The 9,908-nt window shown below is 40.5% G+C and overlaps 1 protein-coding gene across 1 annotated transcript in view; it reads right to left on the minus strand.

The window, feature by feature from the left end:
• Positions 1-1,491: 1,491 nt before the first annotated feature.
• Positions 1,492-9,908, minus strand: part of CNTROB (centrobin, centriole duplication and spindle assembly protein) — a 55,061-nt gene continuing 46,644 nt past the window's right edge. The window contains exons 13-19 of the mRNA XM_042782466.1: positions 5,516-5,774; positions 4,397-4,533; positions 4,051-4,114; positions 3,705-3,875; positions 3,440-3,572; positions 1,926-1,998; positions 1,492-1,617 (exon numbers count right to left, since the gene is read on the minus strand). Of these exons, the coding sequence (XP_042638400.1) occupies positions 1,492-1,617; positions 1,926-1,998; positions 3,440-3,572; positions 3,705-3,875; positions 4,051-4,114; positions 4,397-4,533; positions 5,516-5,774 (963 nt within the window). The remainder of the gene's footprint in view (positions 1,618-1,925; positions 1,999-3,439; positions 3,573-3,704; positions 3,876-4,050; positions 4,115-4,396; positions 4,534-5,515; positions 5,775-9,908) is intronic.

A 9,908-nucleotide genomic window follows, 5' to 3' on the forward strand; every position in this document is an offset into this window, starting at 1 on the left:
GTACTTGAAGTAAAAAACTGAAAAGCAAAAATTTCCGTAAGTTGGTATAGAGACAGGTTTTGAAAAGTCCGCCAAGCCCAGCACTACCCCTGTACAAGTCTGCCTTTTACTTCTTGTCTATACTTGACAAAGACTGCAACCCTAAACCATGACTGATGACCAAATTGTCCTGATGACCAAGTTGGGCCAGAATCTTTACAACTGCTGGGCATGTGCTTATCTTTTTTTCCTTTTCCTTCCTCTGGGGGCTAGAAAGATATATTAAAACCAAGCCAAAGCCACTGCCACTGAGTCAATTATGACTCATAGCGGCCTTACAGGAGAGAGTAGAACTGCCCCACAGGGTTTCCAAGGCTGTAAATCTTCAACACAAGCAGACCGACTCACCTTTCTCCCACAGAGTGGCTGGTGGGTTTGAACTGATGATGTTTTGGTTATCACCTGAATGCTTTAACCACTGAGCCACCAGAGCTCCTTAAGGCACTTTTAGGTGGGAGGAAATAAAATCTAAGTTTATTAATATGAAACATTGTAGTTAAGTCTATATCCCATCTAGGTCTATTCTGGATGTGATCAGATCATTAGGATCAAACGGAAGGGCCTCGACTCCTCACAGAATCCAACACACTCTCTCTCTTAAAACACCCACTTACGATGAGCCCTTCTGACCTGTCTTTACTATCACCACTTTGCAAGCTGGAGGACTGTGTGTGGGTCTCATGGCACCCTCTTTCAGGTTCATCTAAATTCTACTCTGTCTCTTAATGTGTGCACTATGAGGTTTGGGCCTTTCTCAGTTTCATAAGGATGCCATTTTCTCCTCTAACATTTGTTCATTTTGGTGAAAATAAGGATGGAAGTTTTTGTAAACATGGCTTGTTTTTCTCACTAGTACTCTAGTCTTTTTCATGTTTTAAAGACAGAAGAGAGTAAAGATTATAACCATAACATGTCTGCTAGTTACAGCAGAATCTGTAAATCAGAGTCTACTGAGTACAATCTGAGAGAATTAACTGCTCTCAAAGGAGAAAACTCTCTCCCCAACAATCAAGTTTTTACTCAAAAATTTTATACAATAACATCCTTTTATTAAGTTTCTTTTTTTCTGGTTATTAAAGGAATACATGCTCATTTTAGAAAATCTAGAAAATACAGGAATGTTTAAAAAAGAAAATAAATATTATCCATAATTCCACACCAACCAGAGTTAATCACTCTGTAGGTTTTATTCTTTAAACATTAAATCTTATTAGCTCACTAAGACACCTACAATCTAGTCAAAGATGCAGACTGCCTTCTTTCATTCAAGTCTGTCCCCACAGAATGAAACATAAAAAAACACACTCAAATAGAACAAAATAGAGTTTCTTTACCAAGTAGTTTCTTACAAAATTTCCATTTTCCAAATTCCTATGAGTCAGAGACTCTAATACAGACTACCAAGCATTTATTAAAATAATAAGAACAAAGAAGAGAAGAAGGGGCAAGGGGCTATCTCCAGACTCCTCCTCGACTCCTCATGCTACTAGGAGCAGGATGCCCACTTTTCTTCCGTCCTGGAGGTTTTTCAGTCTTAGTGACTGTAGGAAGGCGGCGAGGGATAGCCTGGGGGGGAACCTGAGAGTTGGGGAAAAACAGAAAAGTCAGTGTCATCTCAATCCCCCAACTCCACTGAGGAAAGGCATAGTGCACGGAAAGAGCTAGAATCAAACAACAAAAGGGAAAGAACACGCTACAGAAAAATGGGAAGAGGACTTGGAGGTCAGGCAACACAGAAATGAAGCTAAGCAGGGAATATGAAGAGTTGAAGGAACTGATTAGTGAGAGCCCTTTCATCCCCCTAGGGACGCAGGGAATATGAAGAGTTGAAGGAACTGATTAGTGAGAGCCCTTTCATCCCTAGTCCCTGCCCACCGTTCCCTCACCTCTTTGCGGAGGATCTCACCCAAGCGGGAGTCGGCATTCCTTCGGGGAACATTATCCCCTTGGCCATCAGCCCTGCCACACAAATCAAGGGTATGAGGACAGAGGAGCTATTTCCCCCACTTTACCCAGCTCTGAATGGAAGAACTACTCTTCAATTCTGTCTCTTAAGAATGACAGCAAACAACAAAGACCTGGGGATGAAATGGGAGGAGACGTGAGCAGAATCAACGAGTTGTACTAGGTAGTTAAAATTCCAGGATTCTGAGTTCCAAGTTACAGGATAAAGAGGAAAAAAGCAAGGTAGGAAGAGATGGAGAAGAGAATTTTTGTCTTAAAAGTAGTAAAGAAAACAGATGTAGAAAGATAGCAGCACTATTCACATAGTCAAAAAGTAGAAAGACCCCAAATATCCACCAATGGATAAATGGATAAACAACATGTAGTATATCCTTACAATGAACCTTCCTTCAGCCATAAAAAGGAATGAAGTTCTGTAGTTTGAGCAAAGATTCTATAGAAGAATCTTGATCAAAAGGGGAGAAATGCAGAAGAGATTTCAAATTCTCAGTTTCTAGACTTTCTAGAGCTATGGAGACTAGATGAACCCTGAAACTATTGATCTGAGAGAATCTTAAATCTTAAGCTAAGAATATCCCTTAGTCTTCTTAAACCAAACAAAAACTAAGCTTAACTAATAAAGAATGTCACCTTGAGCATTATGCTCTTTCAAGATCTGTCTGTCTGTATGGGATCAAATTGACAACTCGAAAGATTAGATAGGAACCTTAAGGAGCAGTGATTTTATGTGAATGAAGGAGGAACAATTCAGAGGGTGAAAATGGTTGCACAACTCAATGAATGTAATCAATGCTACTGAGTTGAACGTGTACAAACTGTTGAACTGATGTATGTTTTGCTACAGCAAAGTAAATAATTTAAAAAAAAGGAATGAAATTGTGATTCATGCTACATTATGAATGAACCCTGAAAATACTATGCTAAGTGAAAGAAGTCAGACATAAAAGGTCACATGCTATATGACGTAGGAAATATCCAGACTAGGCAAATCCTCAGAAACAGAGAGCAGGTAAGTGCTATCTATCACTGGTTGGGGGAAGAGGAGAGTGGAAAGTAACTGCTTAATGAGGTTTCATTTTAGGGTGATGAAAATGTTTTAGAACTAGATAGCGGTGGTGATTATACAGCATTGTGAATGTACTAAATGCCACTGAATTGCCTGCTTTAAAATCCTTAACTTTATGTGAATTGTACATCAATTTGAAAAAATTAAAAAGCAGTACAAAGAGACAAAAGATGTAGAGCAGTGAGAGATGTAAGTAGAAGACTTGCTGATCTGTATCTCATTCCTCACTTTTCTCCCTATGTGTAGAGGACAAAAGGACCCACCCAGTCAACAATACAGCACACACAACTCTTTGCTGCCTGATCTGCTTCCCGCCCCATAATCCAGATTCCATTCCCTGACACTTCCTTGTCCATCCCCAGTTTGTACCCGCTGTGTTCCATCCTCTTCAGGTGGAGCAGCAAATCCTCAGGAGGAAGTGTCCCCAACCCCCGAGCTTGACACAATCGCAAGAGTTGAGACATCTCCATCAGCTGCCTCAGGGATGGTAGCCCATCGCTACCTGAGAGACATATAAATAATGGTCATCATTCTAGGGCTCCTCTCCGCAGCTCTCATCCTGCTCCCCAGGAATCTAGAAGGACCTGAAGTTCTAGGTACTGGTTTCATATCCACTAAACCATGTGGTACTTACCCCTCTCCGGGGAGCCACTGCTGGGACCACTGCCCGGTGAATGGGTTGAAGGAAGCTCAGGTACCCGGAAAAGACTAGAAGCCATGGCTACAGGTACTTTAGTTTTATAGACAGGGGGTGGAAGGCGTGGCACCTGAGAGGCTTCCTCCCAAGATGGGACAATCAAAGGACCTAGCAAAAGGTAAAAAATTCAAGAATGAGGCACTGGGGAAAAAGGGCCAAGGATGCCCTACCTGCCAACATTTATTAGGCTTTATCACCTCTGTCAGCTTCTGAAAATCCATCAAGATACCCAATTCCCATCTTTTCCAGGTCCCAACCCCAACCTCCTTGAGTCAGAACTCACCAGACTTAGGGGGCAAAAGGTCAACAGAGGAATTGTCATTGTTCTGGGGTACTGTCTCCAGCAGCTGGGGAGACAAGGTAGTTAAGTTCTCAAGAGAACTGATAAAGAAAGAGACCAAGGTTTCTAAGGGAAGTAGAGGCTGGTGAAGTAAGAGCTGGGGTTGGCTGCCTAACTTCTAGGTGAGAATTCTGGAATAGGAGTAAGATAGAATGGGAGAGTATGAAGGTAGAAAAAATTATTAGTCCTAGATAAGGGAATGAAGCCACAGTTCTAGATTCTTAGAGTAGAAAGAGAAAATGAGGAAAGGAGAGAAAAAAAAAGGGTAGTCTGGTGGATACTTCCTTACCTGGTGCAAAAAATGCTTAAGGCCATCCAGCTGAGCAGAGGGCGGCAGTCCCTGCTTTAGGAAGCCATCCCCGTCAGTTCCAGGGTCTTCTTCAGGGAATGGATGTTCTGCCCTGTGATCAGGATCGAAGGCCCCAACTGCAAAGGAAAGGGCCCAAGCTCTAAAATGAAATAGGTGTGTGTGTTTACGTACGCATGCACATGTGCACGTGTGTTGTGGGAGAGGGGGTTCGTCCACAAATTAACTCACCAGAAAAAAGGGGCCCATTAAATATAAGAGGGACATCACAGCTAGGAGAAGAACACAATGGACGTTTAAAAGAGCTGCAAAGGGAAGAGCTGAAGGAGACTAGGAAGTGACACACCTAAATTCTAAGAAGTGTAGACAGGAGAAAGCTGTGACAATCAGACTCTAAATAAAAAATACCACCATAAACTCCTTAAAGAACAGAAAGCAATATTCAGAATATTTTAGGATTAAAAGATACACTTTGGCCCCTTCACTAGAACATGTGCACTGTTTTCAAAAACTACTATTATGTAATATAAAAAATTTTAATTGTTATATAATTCACCTCTCATTCTTGATCCAATCTAGACAGTCACATTTGTGCCACAGAAAACACCCCCTACCCACCCATGCCAGAGCTGACTAAACCAGGGGAAGATACCATGTCCAAGGTCAGCCAAACCAATGGGTAGTTACCAACCCATATAAATGCCTCTCTTCAAATTGGATCCAAGAAATGTAGACACCAGTGTCTCAATAAGGTTTCATGGTATCTTGGATGGGGTCAGTGTCATGGCTGGCCAAACCCACATGGAGCAAGGGAGCAAAAATCTTGAGTGAGCAAGTTACTGGTCTACCAAGATAAAGGAGTAATATGCAGGGAAAGGTAGAATCAAAAGACCATGAAGGCCCAAAGAGAGACAGCCCCCTGTTACCAATATCAGTTCCCACTTCCATGAGATCTCATTTCCTTTATTTGAACTAACTTGAGTATGATCACTAAGACACCTGGTAAACGAAATGCTCCAGTCACAGACAGAAAAGAAGCTAGTTAAGAGGGAGCCGCTTAGTAGATGTACGGTGACCACAATGACTTCTATCCCTAGTTACCTGTGGATGGAGTAAGATCTGGCTTTGGTTCTAGGGGCTGGAAGGAATGCTGACTTTGGAAACTGGGACCTAGTAGGATGCTAAGATCTGGGGAAGGGCTGCAGAGAACAGGAGGCACTCTAGGTGGCTCGTCCCTTGTTTCCCGGCTCTGCTGCAATACAGGCTTCAAGGCCACGGCCACAGGAGGCACAGTCCAGATCCTCCTCTCCCCTTTCTCTGGCTCCTGAAGCCCAGGGCTGGAGGGGCCAGCAGTAGGGACCTGTACAGAAGAAAGAGGTAGGAAGAAGGATCAAGGTCAGTGGGCCTGACACCAAAGCCCTTTATCTGAACAGGCAATTCCATCTAGACCAAGGTCTCTTATAAATATATATGCAAAATCCTTAACAAAATACTAGCAAACTGAATCCAACAACATAGTTTTTTTGTTTTATTTATTAATTTTTGCAGTGTTCCCTCCCCTCCCTTATAACCAACAAAGAAAGTTTCCTTCCATATATAAACCTTTCCTTGATTTTTTACAATTATGAACTAATTCAGTATTTGTCCTTCCGTGATTGATTTCTTTCACTCAGCATAATGTCCTCCAAGTTCATTGATGTTATACGGTGTTTTGCAGAGTCTACATTATTCTTCAGTGTTGCATAGTATTCTATTGTGTGTGTGTACCATAGTTTGATTATTCATTCTTTTCTTGATGGGCATCTCGGTTGTTTCCACCTTTTTGCTATTGTAAATCATGCTGTGACGAACGTAAGTGTTCATACATATATCTGTTGTTGTCCTGGCTCTCACTTCTTTATGATATATATCTAGGAATGGGATTGCAGGATCAAATGGTATTTCTAATTCCAACTTTTAAGGCATTGCCATACTGCTTTCCACAGTGGTTTTATCATGATAGTCCCACCAGCAGTGTAAGAGAGTTCCAATCCCTCTACGTCCTCGCCAGCATTTGTTATTTTCTGTCTTGTTGAACTTTGATATTAGTGCTGGGGAAAGATAGTATTTCATTATTGTTTTGATTTGCATCTCTCTAATGGCTAGTGATCGTGAACATTTCTTCAATGTTTGTTAGCTGTCTGAATATCCTTTTTGGTGAAGTGTCTATTCATGTCTTCTGCCTATTTTTTAATTGGACTGTGTGTCTTATTGTTGTTGAAGTGTTGGGGTTTTCGATAAATTTTAGAGATAAGTCCCTTGTCAGATATGTCATTGCTGAATATTTTTCCCAGTCTGTAGGTTCCCTTTTCACTCCTTTGGAAGAGTGTTTTAAAGCACATAAAAATTTAGTTTTTAGAAGGTCTCATTCATCTAGTTTATCTTCTGCTGTTTGTGCATTTTGGGTTATACTTGACAGTCTATTTATGCCAAAAATTAGGGCCCTAAATTTGCCCCTATTTTTTCCTTGAGGAATTTTATAGTTTCATGTTTCACATTTAAGTCTTTGATCCACCTGGAGTTAGTTTGTGTGTATGGTGTGAGGTACGGATCTTGTTTAATTTTTCTGCAAATGGATATCCAGTTTTGCTAGCACCATTTATTTATCAAAGAGACCATCTCTTACCCATTTAAAGGATTTCAGCCCTTTGTCAAAAATCAGCTGACCATAGGTCAATGGATCTATTTCTGGGTTCTCAATTCCGTTCCACTGGTCTATGTGTCTGTTGTTGTACCAGTACCATGAAGTTTTGACTACTGTGGCTGTATAGTAGGTTTTAAGATCCAGGAGCGTGAGCCCTATTTTGTTCTTCTTCTTCAGTAGTGCTTTGTTTATCCGAGGTCTCTTTCCTTTCCATATAAAGTTAGTGATTGGTTCTTCCATATCCTTAAAGAATGTTGATGGGATCTGGATGGGGATTGCACTAAATGTACAGATTGCTTTGGGTAGTATTGACATTTTCACAATGTTCAATCTTCCTATCCATTAGCATGGTATGTTCTTCAATTTAATGTAGATCTCTTATGGTTTCTTGAAGTAGTCTTTTATAGTTTTCTTTGTACAGGTTTTTTGTGTCCCTAGTGAGATTTATTCTCACATATCAGGGAAATTCTCCTACAACAAATCTTCAACAATTTTTCTGTGGTTTTATTTGTCACTTCCTGTTCTGAAATTCTGATTACATGTATGTTATTCCTCTTGATGGTCTCTCACATGAACCTTAGGCTTTCTTCATTTTGTTGTACTTGTCTTCAATCTCACTAATTCTCTCTCCCATAGATTCTACTCCTTTGCTTGTTCAATGTGTTACCTATTTCTGAGAATTTATTATCAATCTTCTGGATTTCTATCTGTAGATTTTTTATCATTTCCAATTTTTCATTTATTTTGTCATTTTGTTCTTGCATTCTCTTCTGAAATTGTTCTAGAGTTTTCTATTTTCCTCAATTTGTCAGTGTTTCCCTTGATCTGTCTCTCAATCCATTGAAAGTACCTAAATATAATTCTTTTGAATTCCTTATCAGGGAATTCCAATGCTGCTTCTTCCTCAGGGATGTGTTCTGGGTCTGTAACCTGGACTGTGATGGTCTGTTGTCTCTGAGACACTGATGTTTTTGTGTTTATATTTAATTGGTGACTGTACGTTAGAGTGATTCGCCCAAGATTTTAGTTTTGTTTTGTTTGGATGCATCTGAGTTAAGTAGGGTACTTTGGTCCTCTACTCGCTAGTTGGCAGCATTTATACACTCATCGTCTGTCTCCTTTCCAGTCATCAGCCTCCTTGATGTCCATGCAGTTTTTGGCAAGTGGAGCCTATTCTTAGGTCCCTGGAATCTGAATGAGACTGCTGTCACATTAAATATCCAAACTGGCTGCACCCTCCAGAGAGCCAGAAGTCCACAGCTCAGCTTGTCTCCTTCTTTGCTATTTACACTTTTAGTCATCAGCCACCGGCGCAGTTGTCCATGCAGCCCTTGGCAAGCAGGACCAATTTTTAGGTTAATTCTCAGGTCCTAACCAACAACACCGCTGGTAGTGTAGTGGATAAGGCACTTGTCTCCTAACCAGAAGGTCAGCAGTTCAAACCCACCAGCCCCTCTGTGGAAGAAAGATGGGGCGATCTACTTCCACAAAGATTTACAACCTCTGAAACCCAATGGGGGTCGCTATCAGTCAGAAACAACTTGATGGCAGTGAGTTTGTTTTTTTTTGTTTAACACCACTTGGAAATATTCAGCCTGTCTATGCCATCAGGATAGCTGACAGTGCGCAGCTCCATTTGTCTCTTTACTCACTGTTTTCATTCAGGTTCTTCTACTAGTTGATGTTTAATCTACTTCTGTATCCTTCCTTTCAAAATTCAAGGCCCCAGGATTATCTTCTGTATCTGTGTCATTTTATTTCTCTTTTCTTTGTTGAAGAGGGTCTGCGTATCTTGTCCGCCTATTCTGTCATCTTAATGGAAGTCCACCCAACAGCAGGTTTTTAAAAATTATACCTAAGTGGTATTTATCCCAGGAATCCAAGGGTACTTCAACATAAGAAAATTAATCAACATAATACATCACATTAATAGAACAAAGGTAAAAACATACTACTATTGCAACTGATGGAGAAAAGACATCTTACACCTTATCCTGATAAAAACACTCAACAAACTGGGAATAGAATAGAACTTCCTCAACAGGGTTTCTATAAGTCAGAAATCAACTTAACAGCAGTGGGTTTTCCTCAACATGATAAAGGGCATTTACAACCGAAGATGCATGGAAAGAATTAGTTCAAGGGACTGGTAAACCATGCAATCTGCAGCCTATATAACCATGAGACTAGAAGAACCAGACTGTGCCTGGCTACCATGCTCAATAACTCAGAGGGGGACTGGTGCAGAAGATCCTGGATAGACAGATTGGTAAGGAAGAAGTCAAAGTAGCCCTATTTGCTGATGATATGATCCTATACCCAGAAAACCCAAGAGACTCAGTCAAAAATCTACTGGAACTAATTGAGAGATTTAGGATCATGGCAGGATATAAGATCAACATCCAAAAATCAGCTGGATTCCTCTACACCAGCAAAGAGATTGCTGAAAAAGAAATAAGGAAATCAATACTGTTTTCAATAGCTACCCAAAATATAAAATACTTTGGAATAAATCTTACTGGGGACACAAAAGACCTCTACAAAGAAAACTATAAAAAACTACTTCAAGAAAACGTAAGAGAGCTACATAAATGGAAGAACATCCCATGCTCGTGGATAGGAAGACTGAACATTGTGAAAATGTCAGCTGTACCCAAAGCAATCTATACATTCAATGCAATCCCAAACCAGATCCCATCAACATTCTTTAGGGATATGGAAAAACCAATCACTAACTTTATATAGAAAGGAAAGAGACCTCGGATAAGCAAAGCACTACTGAAGAAGAAAAACAAAGTAGGAGGTCTCACA

This window comes from Orycteropus afer, unplaced genomic scaffold (assembly GCF_000298275.1).
Source record: "Orycteropus afer afer isolate SDZICR_OR568_19922 unplaced genomic scaffold, OryAfe1.0 scaffold00330, whole genome shotgun sequence".
Lineage (NCBI taxonomy): Eukaryota > Metazoa > Chordata > Mammalia > Tubulidentata > Orycteropodidae > Orycteropus > Orycteropus afer.